Genomic DNA, 19,524 nt, shown 5'->3' with positions numbered 1-19,524 from the left:
ATGATGCACCAATCAACTAGTGTTAGTTTTGTTTGCTCTTCAGATGCAATCATCAGTCAGCTTACAAGGGGATTGTATTGTGATGATTTTATGACACATAATCTCAAGCCACTTTGTTTCCTGCCTTGCACCCTGTGTTGGCTGGGATTGGCTCCAGCAGACCCCCGTGACCCTGTAGTTGGATATAGCAGGTTGGATAATGGATGTATGGATTTATAGGTCTTGTGACCAGTGGGGCGATGCTCTAGAACAGGCCCAACACTTGGAATGACAAACTGATGTGCCTGACGTCTAGTAACAATGGATTTAGCACATGAAAAAAAGGGCTCGGGCAGGTAGAGGGCCCAGGTTTACATAAAAGAAAACAATACACTGTCTTCACTATACTACATCCCCTGCCTACCTTTCTCCTTCACTGTCCGATCTCACCAGTATCTCTTGTTTGTCTTTCTCTTCTTCTCTTCTTCTCCACCTTTTTGCCAGGCAGGCCCCTCGCGTCCACTTCACTGCTGACTCCAAGCTCTCCTGGCAGAGGGAAGATAGTTTCTTTTAAAGTGTAGCTTTTGACTACTTCCTGAGTCAGAGCCAATTGCCTGACCAACAATTCTGGTTCATCCAAGTTTTGAATGTTTCAGTCTTAATTAAACTACTAAATTACAGTGATTCCTGAATGAACAACCCACATAATACTGATATAGTGCTCTAACTGTCTTGTGTTTATGAATGTGTCTTATGCTGAACTGGTATCAAGTCCAGGTCTGTTTACTGCCTTGCTGCTTTTTTTGCTACAACCTCACAGGCTTTCAGAGAACCAATTTAGTCTTTAGTCAACTTACTGTATGTAACAGCATGTCTTTGGAAGACAGAGGAAAAAGCCCATACAAACATATAGCGATAAAGCAAACTCACAATAATGGAACCACAGCCAGGAATCAAGCATGACCCCAAGAACTGCATGGCTGCTGAGCTTGTAATTGTCTTTTCTGCTAACTGTTGCTCAGTTACCTTTTCCTCATACCTACATAAATTTGTCTGGCGGCTTCAAGAGCTGTTCTGCTAAACTGACAATCTCTCACAACCCCCTCTCTTCTTCTGCTGTCAACAAGCACTGCCAGCAGTCATCTGCTGTTGTGATTGGCAGCTACAGTCATCTAAGCAACAGCAGCACGGTGCCAGTAGTGCCCACTGTGATCCACTTCTGCCGAAGCAGTGCCCCTTAGGTTAAACCTTTCCACTGCTGATTAGTAACAGATGTGATGTATTATGAAAGAACAGACACGCATGGGTTTTAAAATACTTAAATCATTTCATCGGTTTTACTGTAGTAAACATACAATTAGCAAATTAGATAAAATGCTTACAGAAATACATGACAAGGATTTTTTTTAATCAAAACTAATAATTTTACTGTCATGTGAAGGACACTATTACTGTTACACATTGACCAGGTGGAAATAATACAACCAAGCATTGGAAATTCATTGATATCACTGCGGTTTTTGAATCCATGTTGACTTGATTCGAAACATGAAACATATACTATACACCAAACGGTGCTAAGCACTTTTAATTCTTGTATTTTAGCTAATCTTTGATCACTTTCAAAATCAGTATGATAAAACACCTTAAGGTTCAGGCTGAAAACACATCTCTCATATAGCAGCTACTCTCAAAAAGTGCATGGACTTAAAAGATACGGTAAGTTGTTCAGTTGAGCTTTTAAATATAAACCATCAGGAATATAAATATTATAGTATCAATGCATATTTTGCCATACTGTGTTTATATTTGTTTTTATAGAATATATTGTGAGGACAAGCAAACCTTCTTACAAGATTGTGAAGATGATGGAGAAACAGCAGCTGGAGGGAGGATGCTTCATTTATTACAGGTACATAAGTGGTTTATGTTTTTATTTATGCTTGTGTTTATAATTTAGATAAAATCAATTCAGATTTCTTAAGACAGAATTTATTACGATTCTAGGTACATTAGAGGAGGAGATTCTAATTTTTAGAATAAAAATACATTCTTTCAAATTCTTTCACAAATAGCACTTATTTTTAAAGTCTTTGTGATGGAGGGGCACCTCTATGTATCATCTTATCTCTGAACAAAGAGTGCCAGAAGCAATCTCAGCATCAAAAATAATGATTTTTAATACACAAAATAGAGGGTAGGTTAAATAACAGTATAATACAAAGGTAACAACACAATGCACTGAGAGAAAAGCATTGTTGTTCAGGTCCTATAAGGGTTACTATACTGAGAATCCTTACTCACACGCTCTCCGAATACTGTGACACAAGCATCACTAGAGGATCTGCCAGTTACTTCCTGGTAGCCTTCTCTTCATTAACTGTGCCAGGTGAGCCTTTATACCAACTCACCTCACTGTATGTTCAAAGATCCTCAGACTAAAGTGTGGTATCATACACTGTCCTGGATTAAACACCCACAGTAAGTCCTGTGGCAGTCCATCTAGAGATCTCCCTTGTGGCCACAAATGTTCTTGCGTTCCTGAGCTATAATACATATTTAAAGGGCCAGACATCCTTAGTGCACTTGGTGCTGCCTTTTCACTGCAACATGACACCATGTGTCTCTAGAACTATAATAATAACAATTATTATTACTTTTTATATTTATATAGCATTTTTCTCATTACTCAAAGTGCTTTACATAGTGAGTGGGAAGCCAATTCAACCACCACTAATGTGCAACATCCACCTGGATGATGCAATGGTAGCCATTTTGCTCCAGTATGCTCAACACACTTGAGCTCTTAGTTGGTCAAGGAGTGACAAAGATACTTAGTCAGAGGCAGGGGATAATTAGGGGGCCAGAATGACTAGGAGATGGAAGGCAATTTAGTCAGGAGATTGAGATACACCCTACACTTTACAAAAGATGCCCAGGGATCTTTTATGACTACAGCAAGTTAGGACCTCTATTTTACGTCTTACCTGAAGGACCAACTTGTGCTATCACCTGACAAGCTTCAATAGCTTCCCTTATGACTCCTGACATAGATCAGTAATGAGGTGGTCTTCTCTTCATGGCAAGATAGTGACAGAGATAGAAAGGTGAAGTGACCAATGTATACCATTCAAATAACATATTCTGGACCAATGGGTGCAGGTACCTCCCTTAGTTCATCCAGTCCCTGGACATTTCCTGATACCATTCACCAGTAAAACAGCTCATGCACATCCCCCTTCCCAGTTCAGCTACTTCACAGTGTGGGTGTAATACAGTGTGTACTGCACATGAAACAAACGAAATAATTAAATCATAAAATTGACCCAGATAGTGCTTTCCTTATCAATGAAACTTTGTTTGTCCAGCTTCAAGACTCTTTAACATTACAAATAAAGACATACATGATAGGTATCAACTTGTATGCTAGATATCACTCATTTTACCATATTTGGCCATTAGGACCACTTCATGTCTTGTAAGGGTCATGTCGTTGTAGGCCAACGACTTTCAGTTACGACACATTAGAATAAAAAATCATCCAAGAATTCACTTCCTTATCCAAGTTTCAAATTTAAAACTCTTTCTTAAATTGCTCTTTCTAAATGTTTCTTAGTCCTAATGTTTCCTGGCTATTTTACTCTAAATTTGTCATTATGATTCTTTGACATTTGTGTTTAATTTCCTGGTTTTGGCTCTTTTTCTCTTAATTTGTCTATTCTCTCTGGCGTTTCTTACATCCTGTCAGTTGTTTAACTCTGTGCTTGCCGGATGCACCCTTAACAGCTCTCCTCATCAGGAAACATGGTAGGATTCGCCTGAGAAGTAGGATTCAAACCACCTTAGAGTAATTTACATAGTTTATTTCTGGGTTGAAAGGAGCAGGAGCATGGCCTGGCAGAATGTGGCACAAGGCAGAAATCAATTCTAAACAATGGATTCCACAACATTGCACTGTCCACCTAAATGTGACCAGATTGTAGTCACCATTCATCTTAACCTGCATGTCTTTGAGACAGTCATAAACTAACGGTGAATATGCAAATGCAACCCAACAGTGAGTCAGGACCCTGCACCTGCAGTGCAGCATTGTTAACCACTATCCCAGCCCTTGTTCGGTCATTACATGTACACTCATTCATGCCTCTTCTCACACCAGTATAGTTCCATAATATGTATAACCCCTTGAAGAAGGGATTTTGTTTGCACCTTGGGAGTATCATTTCAGAGGTTATTGCATTATCTGCAAAGAGTGTGGCTTAGTGGCTTACAGTGAACTGTAAACGGTTGCTGAATCAGTCTGTTAACCTGAGCAGGTTACTCCATCAGTGTCTTCATTTTAAAAAAATGTATATAAAACAATTATAAATACTATATTTTTAAAGTATTTTGAGATGGTGTTCACTACAAAAAGGCAATTTCGAATAAAAAATACTCAAAAAAACACTTGATTTTGTTGAAATGATACCAACATAGTCCTATGTAATATCATCCATTTACTGATCTCACAGGTAGTCATTGCCTAACCTGGCAGCATGTGACTCAAAGAGGACGTCAACTCTGGTCTTCAGTCCATCAAAGGTCATTACTCATACCAAACCAATTTAGATGCACATTTTAATCTAACTTGTAAATTGAAGTACACACAGGAAATCCCATCCAAGCATAAAGAGAATGTGCAGATACTACACAGGCATTACGATTCAGTCACACTAACCTCTAGAGCTGATATGTCTCCATAGTCATATGTGTAGTCATAATTATTCTTGGTTGAAAGTAATATTGGTATGCATATTTAGCTGTGTTTTTTTAAGATTCTGTCTGTAGGTGTCTGTAGGTCAGCCATGCAGTAAACTCGTATCTCGTCCATGTGTAAGAGAATTACAACAGTGTGACATAAAAGGCAGTCATCGACAAGACTGCTTCAGCAGTGCATGTGAATTTATATTTCTGAAGCTTATTAATAGTAATCATATCCATTGTTAGGCATACAAAAGGCGATAATCATAAATAAAGAGCTCTTTTAAACTTTACAAAGTACAACAAACATTTAACTATTGAAACCCTCTTTTGGAGTTTCATTTCTTCCCTCTTCTCATGGAAAACAAAATAAAACAAACTAAAGAACCTTCTTAATTTCAACCTGACAAACTTATGTACAGTTTTTAATGTAGAAACACCTCTCAGGAAAAATCTGTTTAACTTAAAAACACGTTTCTCCTAAAAGAGAAACAAAGAAAGTCCTATAAGTTTGAGATTGGTTTTACTTATGTTCTGTTTTGTATAACAGAAAGAAGGGAAGAAACGATTGAAGGAGTCCTCCATCCAAAAACTGATATTTTTGTGTACGTTACAGAGGGAACACCTTGATAAGGGAATGAGCTTTTAAATTGAAAACAGGACTCTGGACCAGTGAATGAGGGGCAGGTCTTCAATTTAAAACTTCGGTTCCATGGGAAGTCCTTTCTTCTGCATGCACAGCTCTGATTTTCCAGAAGTTATTATTATTAAAAATCCATGTACTTTACTCATTATGGTGGCTTGAAGCGTGGAGTATGCAATATGAGTAACATGAGATTTTCTTCATGGACGTTTTTATATTGTTTGCTTTGGTCCAGTGTTGGTTGTCTCAGACACCTATTCTACCAGAAAGTGTGTTACCTTCATTCAAATTTTTTATCAGCCATCAGTACAAACCTTATGGGGTAAATGATACTGAATGTATAAAAAAAAAGTTATTTTTCAGTGGAGTATTGCTTTAAGTAACCAAGGTATTCTGGAGGTCATGTCTGTCTTCCCACCCCAATTTCCCCAGTTGAATTTCCCAACTTACTTGAATATAAGTCTGGTGCTAATACCTATTTGACACCAGAAGACAATTACACACGCTATTCTTTTCAAAAAGTATAATTTTGTCTCATTTATCTATGGAAAACAGAAAAAAAAACATTCATAGCAAACATCATACTGCAATAAATGTACATGATAAAAATAAACAAATAATAAAAGTCCATAAATCTTATACATACTGTTTTTAAACTAAGCACTGCTACGTGATGTTGCATATTTAAAAGGCCCATAAAGAAGTTATTTGGCAGTCTTTTGCTTTTTCTTTTTTTCTTTTTGAACAGTTAACACACAAAAAAAAACACAGTAGAGTTGCACAAATAATTATATTTTCCAGTTCACATGAATGTCATAGAGAGAAAATGCAGATTAGTCTTCATCAGGCCATGTTTGTATTCTGCCTTGTGTCCAGTTTTGTTGAGTAGGCTCCAGCAGAAGCCATCACCATAAAATTGGACAGAGAATGTTAGCTTGTTTACTACTGTGCACTTGAATTAACAGAGTGAGTTGACCAACTTGTAGAATATTAAAATCTCTAAGCCTGATGACTGGCAATTCCCAACTGTTACCCACAGTGACACACTAAAATAATATGGATTTAACAGGTTAACATATGTGGAAATAGCACACCTTGACACAGAAAAAGGTTTATCTATGGGAATGGGAGGAAAGCACTTGCACACAAATTGAGATCATGAAGACTTCACATACACAGAGAAGGATTTTTAATTCATGAAGTAGCAATGTTAACAATTGTACTACTGTAACATTCTAACAGCCATGCTAAGTTAAGATCAACTTAAATGGCAAAATCTAAGACTACATTTTTCACTATTTCCAACTATGACGGAAGCTGTTTTATTTGTTAAACTGGACAGTCTTAGATACCTCATATAGTGCACACTACCCAATTGCCCAACATTTTGTTAGATTATGTCTGTGAAAACGTCTTACTGCCAGTGCAGTAATATGATAATAGTCTATCGCTGTTGTCCTGGCACACTTCGCAACATCCTACAGAGATCCACCTGTTGCAGTCTCTCTGAACTTGCATTTCCTACTGTGCTTCTCTCAGAGTGCACCCTGTGTCTCTAAAGCCATGCTTTTCAAATCCTTTCAAGTTTCTATTGCAGCAAAGGTCATCAAATTTTTTTACAACTTTGAACCCCATATGTCTAACATGCTGGTGTAGTTTCCTTAAAAATACATAGAAAATCTATTTACTTAACCTGACACTGCTGAAGTTATATTTCACATTGTATTTTATGGTATTATTCATCACTACTTTTTACCTTTAATCAATACAGGCCTAACTGGTTATTTTTGACTAAGCAATGTCTTATTGTGCATTCCCCATGGCTGACACAATCCCTCCTGGGAATTGTCATACTTCAAATGTTATGAACAAGTGTAGCTGTGCTCTCTCATTTAATGAAGCCTTTACTAGATCCTTAAAGGTATGCAAAGAGAATAAAGTGTTGCAAAAAGCTGCTCTATTTTCATCGTTAACTCCTATTATTTGACAGTTTATCATGTCTTGATTTGGGTCAATTTACAATTACCATCACCCCCCTGCCATATTTTTTTTATTTTCTTTGTATAACTTTATGCTTTCTCTCCCTCTCTCTTGTGTATTGTTCACTTGTGTTTATTATCTATACTAATTAATAAAAGGCAAAGCCCTCACTGACTGACTGACTCATCACTAATTCTGCAACTTCCCGTGTAGGTGGAAGGCTGAAATTTGGCAGGCTGATTCCGTACAGCTTACTTACAAAAGTTAGGCAGGTTTCATTTCGAAATTCAACGCGTAATGGTCATAACTGGAACCTCTTTTTTCACAATATACTGTAATGGACGGCAGCTCGATGGCCGTGGGAGGAGGAGTTGAGTGTCACGTCATCACGCCTCCCACGTAATCACGTGAAAAGACTGTGAACGCAGTAGGGAGAAATGAAGGAGGAGCCGCAAACAGTGAAGAACAAAAAATTCATTAAACAATTGAGAAGGGAGCGAAACAATAAGAAGCGAGCGAGTGAACCATACAAGCATCTTCATAAGGGAAACAAAGCACGGTGTAAAACGTAAGTTTAAATTAAGTTTATAAAAACGCTCCCGCTGCGGATTGCAATAACATATTCGCGAGATAAAAGAACGCAGTAGGGAGAAATGAAGGAAGAGCCGCAAACCGCGAAGAACAAAAAATTCATTAAACAATTGAGAGGGGAGCGAAACAATAAGAAGCGAGCGAGTGAAGCATACAAGCATCTTCATAAGGGAAAAAAGCACGGTGTAAAACGTAAGTTTAAATTAAGTTTATAGAAACGCTCCCGCTGCGGATTGCAATAACATATTCGCGAGATAAAAGTTTAATGAGAAGACACGAGGTATAAACGAACCACACGCCATAGCGCAACGTTAGGGGCTTCACCTCTGGCACTGACGATAGAGATTCGATTCCCGAGAGGGGATGCAGTGAGTGTGTACGCCTGATGAGCCCAGAATTAGGGAGAAACACATGTCGCATACTCTTTGCATTATTTGAAAGTAAACTATTAAAACCATTCTATGATCTGCTTCTGGGAACAGAAAGAGGGCACGTGGCGGACGTAAGGCGACTTGCTGATAAACCACAAGCGTGACCTGGCAGGTAACCACCCATACAATCAGATTGTGATTCAGAAAACGACTGCCATGAATGTAATTACCACGATCTACATACTGTCAAATAAACGAAACACACGCCGTAGCGCAACAGCTGTGAAAAGGGAGCTTCACAAAAAAACAGATCCTTAACAAATTGTTATTGGTATATTTTCGATCCGTTTAAAAAGGTTTTCTTTTCTTCGTAATAAAAAATTAAAAGCAGTACTTCGCCGCAACAAAGCGCGAGAATTTGGCTATATATATCTGCTTCTCGCAATTAAAAGAGGGCACGTAGCGGATGTTAGACGAATTGATGATCAAGCATAAGCGTTACCTGCCAGGTAACCACCCATACAATCAGATTGTGATTCAGACTAGGAATGCAATGAATGTAATTACCCCAATCTACATACAAGGCGAAAGTCTTGCAACATTCAAAGATGATGGTTTGGGATAAGTACACCATGGAACATAAAAGAGCTTATGAAGCCTTGAACCGAAAAAAGCAAGATCTCAGAGATCGTAAAAAAAAAAAAAGGAGGTAATGTCGTTTTACTCGCTGTAGATTTTAGTCAAACATTACCAGTTATTCCACGAGGGAGACCAGCAGATGAACTCAACGCGTGTTTAAAATCCATGCTTCTCCCACGGTCGGTTATATGTCGCATGTTCTCGGGTAGGTACACCAAAAGATGTATACATTTAAGCAAGTAATGGGCAAAGAAAAAATGAGGTATACCTGAAGGCACTGCAGTAGTACTCAATGTAACTTTACTTCTTAAATGTTAATGTTTTACTGTTTAATAATTTATATGCTTCTTATATGTTGTTCAAATTCTTTTATCAAAATACCAGTGACAGCGCAATGCACGATAACATGGAGTGAATACACCATACGCATCCGCCCACGGCCGCTCTGGTGTGCGCAGATAGGAGTTGATTCTACAATAAAATAAAATAAAGATAAAAAGAGTAATACAATCATCACCCATAAAGCAGATAGCAGACGTGACGTACTATATGCGTACCAGATTTCAAGTCAATAGGTGAAACGGTTTGCGAGCTACAGGTGATTTAAAATCCTGGACAGACAAACGAATAGCCACGGTAGCAAATTATAGAAGAAGATTTTACTGTTTAATAATTTATATTTATATGAAATGTGCTTCTTATATATTACTTCATATTCTCATATGATAATGATGTTAATGTTGTTTATATTGATTTCTATGTTATTGTAAGTGCATGTATGTGTGTATATGTATGTATGTATGTATGTATGTATGTATATATATATATATATATATATATATATATATATATATATATATATAAAATATATGTGTATATGTATATATAATATATGTATATATATATGATATATCTGTATATGTGTGTATATGTATATATATATATATATATATATATATATATAGATATATATATATATATATATATGTGTGTGTGTATGTGTATATATATATATATATATATATATATATATATATATATATATATATATATATATATATATATATAATATATGTGTATATGTATATGTATATATATATGACAGCAACACTCATAACAATGACAACACAATTACATTGACAATCATGTTATGTTATTTTTAAAATGTTTCCTTTACTTTTTCATAACCTCTTTAACACACTACTTCTCCGCTGCGAAGCGCAGGTATTTTGCTAGTTTTTTTAATAAGTGCAATTTTTAATATCTATGTTCAGGGGGTTATTCACTATGGTGCACATAAAAATATTTTTTTCATTCTGTCAAAAAGAATTAAAAAGAGTTTGTCTTGTCACACCAGGACCTTTTGCTAACATGCTGTTTATTTATATGGCATATACACCCATCAACACTTCATTTCTTGTATGTAACACATGACTACTCCTCGTACTAAGTGCAAAACTAAGGGGGACAGGGCTTTTGCAGTTGCTGAACCTCATCTGTCGAATTCTTTATCTAATTACATTAAGGAATCACCTTCAGTTGAACTGTTTAAAACAAAACTAAAGACACATTTCTATTCTCTAGCTGTTTGTGACCTTCAGTGATACTGATGTTTCCCTCCTCTTAGTTATTTGTTTCAGTTTACTGCTGGTTGTATTGTGTGTTATTGTATTTTATTCTGTTAATATAATATATGTTTATTGTATGTTTTAATGTAAAGCTCTTTAGCTACAGCATTACTGATGTTGTTTTAAACTGCTCCATAAATAAACTGACAGTAGCTAAGTTTCCATCCAGTTTTTTGCGACGTTTTGTTATCGACAAACAGAATATACGTAAAAAAAAATGTGCGAAATTTGCTGTCTCCAGCCTGTTTCCATCCAACTGGCTTTTTATCGATAAAATGGTGTGCGTGATGACGTCATCCCCCCTCAAAACGAACTGTCGCATAACTTTTGTTGTATCGCGAAAAAAATCTGCCCTTGAGCCGTTTCCATACATAATTTTGTGTATGTCGCAAATTATTTACCTTTTGTTTTCCACGTTACACCGCCTCCACTAAACAAAGAAACAAAGAAATGGAGAGATTATTCAGACCAGCTTACTGTTATTTCAGTTTCACAAATAATTGGAATTGTACATAATATCCGAAGACGACAGTAGAATGAAGCAGTTGCTTGTCTGATAGCCCTAGAGCTCGAAGAAAGTACCCCAGTGCGACGAAACTCACGGGTATGGGAGAGACGACGGAATAAGACCTTCTGGGAGGAGGTGGTGGAGAGACACTTAACAGAAAATCTCTGGCTGCAACATTTTATAATGACACGTCCGACGTTTGAGATGTTGTGTGGATTCATCAGTCCTGATGTTGCGCCCATCACAGGTTGCCACCGACCACCGGTTCCAACCCAAAAGCGGATTGCCATCACCCTTTACAAGCTGGCAACCTGCGCCGAGTATAGAGTAGTTGGAGAAACTTTCGGGGTTAGTAAAACTACCGTCCATCGATGTGTTTATGCTGTGTGCACCGCTATTAAAGAAAAATTAATGCGGCGTTATATCAGACTTCCGACTGTAGCGGAGGCCAATGAAATTGCATACCGCAATTCCTTGGTGCATCTTGTGCCACAGATTTACGGTGCGCTGGATGGCACGCATGTGCCTATTCTTCCCCCCGACAGAAGGCTACCGCGATTACATTAATCGCAAAGGGTGGCCATCTATTGTTCTCCAGGCCCTTGTTGATGACAGGTGCATGATACGAGACATTTGCGTTGGCACTCCTGGAAGTGCCCATGATGCAGCTGTGTTTGCAGCATCGGATCTGTACAGGTGAGCCTACCTTTCAACATCCCTTCACAGTGCGATAACAACTGAATTAACCTGCTTCCCTTAAGGTTTTTAATTAAAACTGAAATTTGAATTAATACAAAATAACGACGTTTAATAAAAAAAAAAAACTCTCTTCATCAGACCATGCGAACCGTTCCGCCATTCTCGTTTTGATTGCACGTGATGAAAATGTGACACATTTATTTGCGTTAAAGCCCTTTTTTCCGACAAAAACTGTTTCCAATGTAGTTTTTGCGACATCTGAAGTATCGATATGGAATTTATGCGCTAAAGTTAAACGGAAAAATATTATGTCGACATGTACAACATTTTATCGATAATTAGCATTTCCATCAGCTATATCAGTAAAAAAATTTGAAGCGCTAAATATTTTTTCGCAAAAACTCCTTGGATGGAAACCTGGCTATTGACATTGACCTCTCAAATTTGCATTTACTAATACACGGCTTTGTCTAACATCCCCTTTAACAGTCAATAACAGGCAATGCACATCTCTTTAACAGCAGATTCTAAACTGTTTCCTATCCCATCGTCATGGATCCACCATTAAGGAATGCAACATATGCTTACTGTGTTTAAGCATAAGTTAAGTTTTAATTTACCCTGTTGTCAGCCTTTCATGTGTCATGTTTTCACAGCCTTCTTACAGTGCTTTTCTGGTAAAGTTGTGAAAAAATGTTAGTGTCATTTATGTTTTTTATTAGCTCTTTGATGCTTAAATCAAGGGCAATTGTTTTGTTTTACCCCATATTATAGCCTATTTGTAGAGGACAGTTTTAAAATTTTTGAAATTAAATTGGCATAGGGCAGGGAAAATGCCAAAAGCTTTGGCTGACCCCTGCTTTTGTAAAGACATGGTGGTGTCAGTGATCTGATGTCCTACAGAAGCTGTACAGTTATTATTCTTGTATTACTTGCATTTCTTAATTTCTTTCCAGTATTTAACTATTTCTCATGTCCTAGAGAGCAGTGTTAGTCAACCGTGACCATAGCAGTGCTTTAGCTGTTACTAATGGAGACACACAGACCACCACCTTTGTTCTTCATCCTGTCTGCTCTGTGAACGGAGCAGCCCGCTAGCTCAATAGCAGCTTCAACGAAATAGCTGTCCAGCCAAGTCTCTGTAATGGTCATCATCCAACTCTCCAGATATTATTGAAGAAATCAGCAACAACAAATCTAAAATGGATTAAAAGAAAGCTCAAATGTTCCAACAGTGTACACATATAGGGTATACAAAATAAATCCACAAAATGAGCTGGGTACTCCGATGAGAAGCCCTATATAATGATGTTGCTGTTAATGGATTGTGGGTGCACAAGCTCCTTTCATATAAAAAACTCTCTGATGGTTGAAGGATTGTATTATTATTTCTGAATTGTCTCTCGATTCCGTCTTCATCTTTCTGGGTCCTTGTAAGCTGCCCCTCATATGGCAAACATGACTGAGTGAGAGGAGCTGACCGGGAGTCAAAGTTCCTGCTCTGAATTGGCATTGTCGTAACTGAGAAAGAAGCAGATAGATGTGTGAGTTCCTGAGTCTTCCACGCAATTCTTCTCAGTGATCCATTTTGTGAAGTCCCTTCTGAGTCAGGCAGATCATCACAACTTGTTAGATGTTGAGTTACATAGTTCACTGTGTCAAGTACAGATCAGTATCAGAGTCACATTTATTGCCCATTGAATCTGACTGTCTTTTGTTTTTGACTCTACACGTAGTTTCATGACAAACATACACACAGTTGATTTGTACACACCTGAAGAAATTACAAAAGAAGAAATGTAAACATGCATAGTGCAAGGCAGTTTACGCCTTATACACAAAGGGAGTTTTGGCATTATTGCACCTAAATTTCATACCCAAAAATAAATGGCTATTACTCTGTTTATGTAATAAAGGAGCTGCAACTTTCTGAAAAGTAGTGAGTACAACACTTCAAATGTTTAAAAGAAAGTATGTACAGTAGAGTCTCGCTTATCCAACATAAACAGGCCGGCAGAACATTGGATAAGCAAAAATGATGGATAATGGGAGATGTTAAGAAAAAGCCTATTAAACATCAAACTATGTTATAATTTTACACATTACGAACCTAATAATCATGTTTTACAACAAAACAACAGAAAAAATTAACTGAATACAGTTACAGAATTGTCTGAAGTTAAATACAGTATGTACTGTACTTAAAAAGTTCAGTCCTGTGATGATTGAAAGAAATTTTTGATTGTAGTCTGCTTTCCTGACGAGTGCTGTTTCTTCGCTGCTAAGTCTCGCCATCTTTGCAGCATCATTATGTTGATTCCTGTAGCTTCTTCTTGTTGCTCAATATATTTAATTGCAGTTTCTAGAGCCTTAACTCTGTCACTCAGATAGTCAACATCCGAATGAGCGTATACTGTTTACTACAGCATTGTGACCGTGTGTGTGTATGTGTGTGTGTGTTTGTGCTGTGACGTGCAAGTCCCCGTCTTGCACCCGAAAACACGAAGCTGAGTCTCGGTACTTTAGCAACACCAGCTTTATTCAGTTTGAAACAGCAACAGGTCGGTTATTTATTGTAGCGGGATCTACCGCTCTCCTATACACAGACACAGCAGTCAGGCAGGGTCGTTGTCAAGTAGTATTGTGCCCTGCGCATTTATAATGTTCCTTGTTCCTTGTATCACCCATTGACAGCAGGCGCTTATAGCATGTCCGCGATCTTTTCGAATTCGCATTTACGGCGAACTGCTACAGCGCTGGGAGACTGCGATTGCTTTGAGACGCTCTTCCGCGTGTCTTCCCGTTGGGTGGAACACCACAAGAGTTTAGAAACTCACTCACACTAGCCATGATTCTTTTCAAAGGTAAAGTGCAGGTTAATTTGTTTTATGTATTTTTACTTTATATTTTGTATTAATCATTTTTATATGAATAGTTGTGGAACGAATCCTCTGAGTTTCCATTACTGTATTTCTTATGGGGAAATTCGCTTTGATATACGAGTACTTTCAACTGCGAGCACGTTTCCAGAACGAATTATGCTCGCAAACCAAGGTTCCACTGTAATTAGCCGCGGTAGAGTCGGAAGCAACAAAAAATAGACTACGCTCACGCTCGCAACTTACAGTTCTTGTTGCTGATTGATGCGCTTGTTTTTTTTTTGCGGTGGGACGTCGGATAATACAGAATGTTGGATAAGCAAAGGTAGGATAAGCGAGACTCTACTGTATATGATTTAAAAACTTTTGTTTACACCAATATCAACTAAATGAAACACAAAAACTGCGGAGCTTTAGGGATTTCTCTCATTAAAACTGTACATAACCATTTTATGATGCACCACCCTGGAATCCATTTTCTTTTGTGCCCCAATGTGTCAGCTATCATTGTGCCAAGTTTCGATGTCATATTCCATTGCATTGCAAAGTTATACTGTTTGACACAAGGTGTTCCCTAATGGAAACATTAAGTCTCTTGCACCTGAACAATCTCTCAAGCCAGTATTGTAGTAACAATTATATGTTTTTTTATTTTTTAGAAAAAAATATACATTTACACACAAATATATCATTCTGAATGACCAAGTAAACAATTTGTAACTATGTATGTAAAATTATGCATTCATCCAAACCTTTACTTTCAAAATTATTTTTCATGCCAATCCTTAAAACAAATTCTGTTTACCACTCAACACAGAGAAACCTTGCATGTTGTATAATAGATTGGGGTTTTTGTGGTGTAATTTACACATTTTGTCCTGCCTTCCGCTGCCAGTGCATTTTTATTAATTTTGTTTTCTTGTTATTGCTGCTTTTTTCTTGCATTTCATGTCTGGAATAAACTAACTATATACAGTACATACATCGTAGACATGTACAGACTCGTAGACATAAACCAGTGTTTCTCAGACACTTTTGAGTCGCACAAGGCCATTGCTGGGTAGTCAGGTACATGAGGTTTCTTCACAGTATACTCTGCCCCACCCCTGCCACCACCACAGAAAGGATGGGCAGAGCTCTGTAAGATTTTTTTTTATCCCAGTTCTAATCTTACATGCATATCTCCCATAAACTAGTGACAGTGCCACAATATAAGCAAAAGGCAGTGAATAAACTACCGTACATTAAATATAATGTCAGGTAATACATGTATGAAACACTCATGCATTTGTCAGTACATTTGGTTGCTAAATTACATCATGGATCTGGTGGAATCCTGAATATAGTGGTGTGTAATGGTCTTGTGCCATCTGTCAGAGTGGAGAAAAGAAGAAATGTGGGATGGTAGAAGTTTTTACTAATACAAGAAGTGCAACACGTTATGTCACTGTAGTGACTCCCAGACCGCAATCTGGTGTTTTTCTGAAAGGGTAGGATAAGTAGAGATTAAGTTAGGTTAGGCTGATTGGCTTATGTTCATCAAATTTTTTCTCTTGTTCTTGTAAGAATTATTAGTTTTGTGAGAAACAAAAAGAAAGGATTCACATAATGATGGACTGCCTGTGAAATCTGCCCCTAAATTCCGGCAGTTGTCTCCAAAATGGGGTTTGATTTTGGCAGAGTAACTCCTATTATCAGCCAACAACTGCAAACAGCACGCACAGCAAAGTGAAGAGTCATGGCTGAAGATTATGTCCTAACTGCTTTGCTACTCCCTGCCACTAAGAAGTAAACACAGTTGTGTGAATACCTAATCTTGAAGACCATGAGCTCAAACCCCACCGTAGTTTGTTTCTTTGTAATTTTCCACAAATGCCACTGATTTTCATGCCGCTGGTTTTCTCTAATGCCTTTATACTGTGATGCAACTCAGAACATATCTATTGTTTCTATTAAACCTTGAATGCTGAATATGGAACCCTAACAGTGACACAGTGCAGAATTTTAAAGTTATAAACATCACAATTGGATATTTTTGACACTAAGAAATAAAAAAGTATAAAACTGCATTTGTTATATTTCTGTGAATGGTTTTAAGAAGATTACTTTAAACCTTAAATAGAAATGTAGTGATTGGAGCCCACTGTTGTTACGGTTTCATAAGCTTTATGGCCTTAGTCTTGGAAAGTCTTTCTTCCGTGGGACAACTGGGATCATTTCTTGCATTTCCTATCATCCTGTATTCACCCAGATTGTTGTAGACACGGAACACACATGAAATGCATGTGTTCCAAATAACAATATATTATTTACCCTATACAACTCTAGGCACCTCACACCGAGATAAACAAGACTTGAGCTGGGAGAATTTTTTGCCCGAGTTGACTGCGGCAGTGGGGTGACTGCTTGCTGCTTGTGCTGATCAACACATTTACAAAACAAAAGACGCTAATGGAAAGGTGAAAAGGAATTTAAGGTGGCCCAGGATTTACAAGTTTTTATCATAGGCTTCTGGGATTCTAGTGTTAAGTTCATACAAATTCTCTGAGTGAAGCTCACACCCTAGGATCGTATGAACATTCATAAAATGGCAGAGGTATTGCCACATACTATAACTTACTCACATTAGCCTAAGAACAGCAGCCACTGAGGCAGTGCATGATGCCAGAAACACCCAGGGGGGTCAGATTTTAATCAACAATGTTATGCTTTTTATTTTATTTTATTTTATTTTATTTTTGGCTTCATATGTGTGTGTGTGTGGCAATTTTGCTATTATTACACTTTATGTTGCTAAGTACAGTATATGAGGCATATGCTGCTAAACATGTGACATCTTGGTGTTGGCTGGTTTGTGTATTTTTGTGCCTCATTATTTTCTTGAGAAATCTGAGAAATTTTCTGGGGTTTGAGAAGGTCTAGCTTTGTGACCACGAGTTTTGTTTTGCCCACAAAATAATTTGCCAAACTCTATTATAATGTTTTGACCAGTGCCTGTAAGATTTTGATTTTGAAAGTACTTTGCTAAATATCTCTAAATCAATTCTTTTGTTTATATTGAGTTGGGCTTGTCACTAGGAAGCAAACTTATCTGCCGTTATTCAATAGAAAAAAAATAAAATTACCACAATGATTATAAGAATTCTCAGAACCTGCCTAAATTTAATTCACCATACCTTCAAGAAGACAATATTTTTTTTTTAATTACACAAGCAGAACCATTTTCCGTGTGTGTGTATTATGATGAGTTAATCATAATGAGTTACAATGATACTAGACTGAGACAGTGCCCAAAAAGATCACAGAGGAAAGAGAGAAGCTTGTGTTCGCAGTGACTAGTCAGGTGGCCAGGTTACTGTCAAGAGGAAGGAGGAAGGGCACTGCCAGGTGATGGTTAAATTCTTCCAAATTCCTTAGCAAGTTTTTTGTCAAAGTTGTCATTTTTAGGCAAATGTATTTGATATTCCTCTGGGAAGTTATTGAGCAGATGACTCTACAGTTGGGATCATTAATAGGTGACTCTCAGTTATCCATCTCTAACACTTCTTTCAGTTATATTAAAATTATGTAGAATTTGAAAAGTGTCATATCTATAAAATCAGGCACATGCAGAGAGTTTGAAAGGGGCAGGTTCTCAATGCAAGGTTACAAAGATGCACAGGAGGGAATTCATAACAAAATTGAATAATTCATTTCTAAGTTTGTTGCTATGATTCCACAGTGCTTGGATTTCAAATATGGAATATCCTGGTATTGTGTCTGTTATTTACAAATCCTGTTTGGTTTCACTTAATAAAGTTGAAATCATGCTGCTCTTTTAAGTTAAAAAAAACAAACTTTTCTTATTGTAACATTTATTCCATTCTGAATTAGTTCGGAAATAAAAATGCATGGTTTGAGTTTGCTTTGCAAGGATGATTATGTTAGTTTGCGGCAAGTCAGCTGAGTTGTAATCGTCTTAACTTGTGCCATGCATTTGAATGATAGCAAAATCAATTGCCTTTTAATGCAGCACCATACATGGCCCTGATAAAGGGCTGGAGGATTTGCACTCATCTGAATGTAATGTACAGTATATTGCTACACAAAGGTATGTTGGAACAAAAATAATAAAAAAGGGAGCAGGGAATTTGAAACATTAAAGCATCAGTAGTTTGTGACATTGGAAATTCAAATGAATTTGAATTGTCCATTAAATGTTACTGTTATGTTTCCTACATACTATATACTGATGCATGCATTAATATGAAAAACCTGAAAAAGTGATTTTCTGACAAACCTGATTTGAAAAGTGTATTGCTCTAAAGGCAGATTTAAAGAATTTATGAAATGAAAATATTGGAATAATCTTGGTATTCACCAATTCTTTGGTACTAATATAATGTATAAATATTTTATTTTTAGCATTGATTTTTTTAGCAGTATTTGTTTTTTGGTTACTGGGCAGAAAATACAAGTGAAGAATACATTTAGTGCATGTACATGGTAAAATAAGTAAAGCAGACCACGATAAACATGCTGTTTTTATAAACATCTCTTGCTGTGACCTAATGTGTATATGATGTGAACAAGTGGGTGACTAAGCGAGAGTGTCCTGAAGTGAATGAGCAAGTGTGTCCATTAAACTGTACGAGACGTGTGTGTCTGTGTGTCGTTTGGCCCTAAAAGTATTTGTTTTGTGTGAATTGTGCCCCCAAAAAAATTATTTATAAGTTTCCTGAGAACTAAACCCTTTTCCTAAAGGGGTAATGAGGCCAGGGAGGTTGAAAGACCTTCAAGCTTCAGCAACCCCTGTCCTCAGAAAGATTCTGTGCTTTGGCTTTAGAGTAGAGTTCAGGATGTTTTGAGCCCCACGGATTTAGGACTG

At 37.2% G+C, this 19,524-nt stretch overlaps 1 protein-coding gene across 3 annotated transcripts in view; it reads left to right on the top strand.

The window, feature by feature from the left end:
- Nucleotides 1–19,524, top strand: part of impact (impact RWD domain protein) — a 404,211-nt gene that overhangs the window by 312,138 nt on the left and 72,549 nt on the right. For all 3 annotated transcript variants that reach the window (XM_051928923.1, XM_051928924.1, XM_028803654.2), the window contains one exon: nucleotides 1,801–1,891. In XM_051928923.1, coding sequence (XP_051784883.1) covers nucleotides 1,801–1,891 — 91 coding nt within the window. The remainder of the gene's footprint in view (nucleotides 1–1,800; nucleotides 1,892–19,524) is intronic.

The sequence above is a fragment of the Erpetoichthys calabaricus genome, chromosome 6 (assembly GCF_900747795.2).
Source record: "Erpetoichthys calabaricus chromosome 6, fErpCal1.3, whole genome shotgun sequence".
Classification (NCBI taxonomy): domain Eukaryota; kingdom Metazoa; phylum Chordata; class Cladistia; order Polypteriformes; family Polypteridae; genus Erpetoichthys; species Erpetoichthys calabaricus.
The sequence above is the reverse complement of the archived record's forward strand: the minus strand, read 5'-3'. Positions and strand labels throughout refer to the sequence as shown.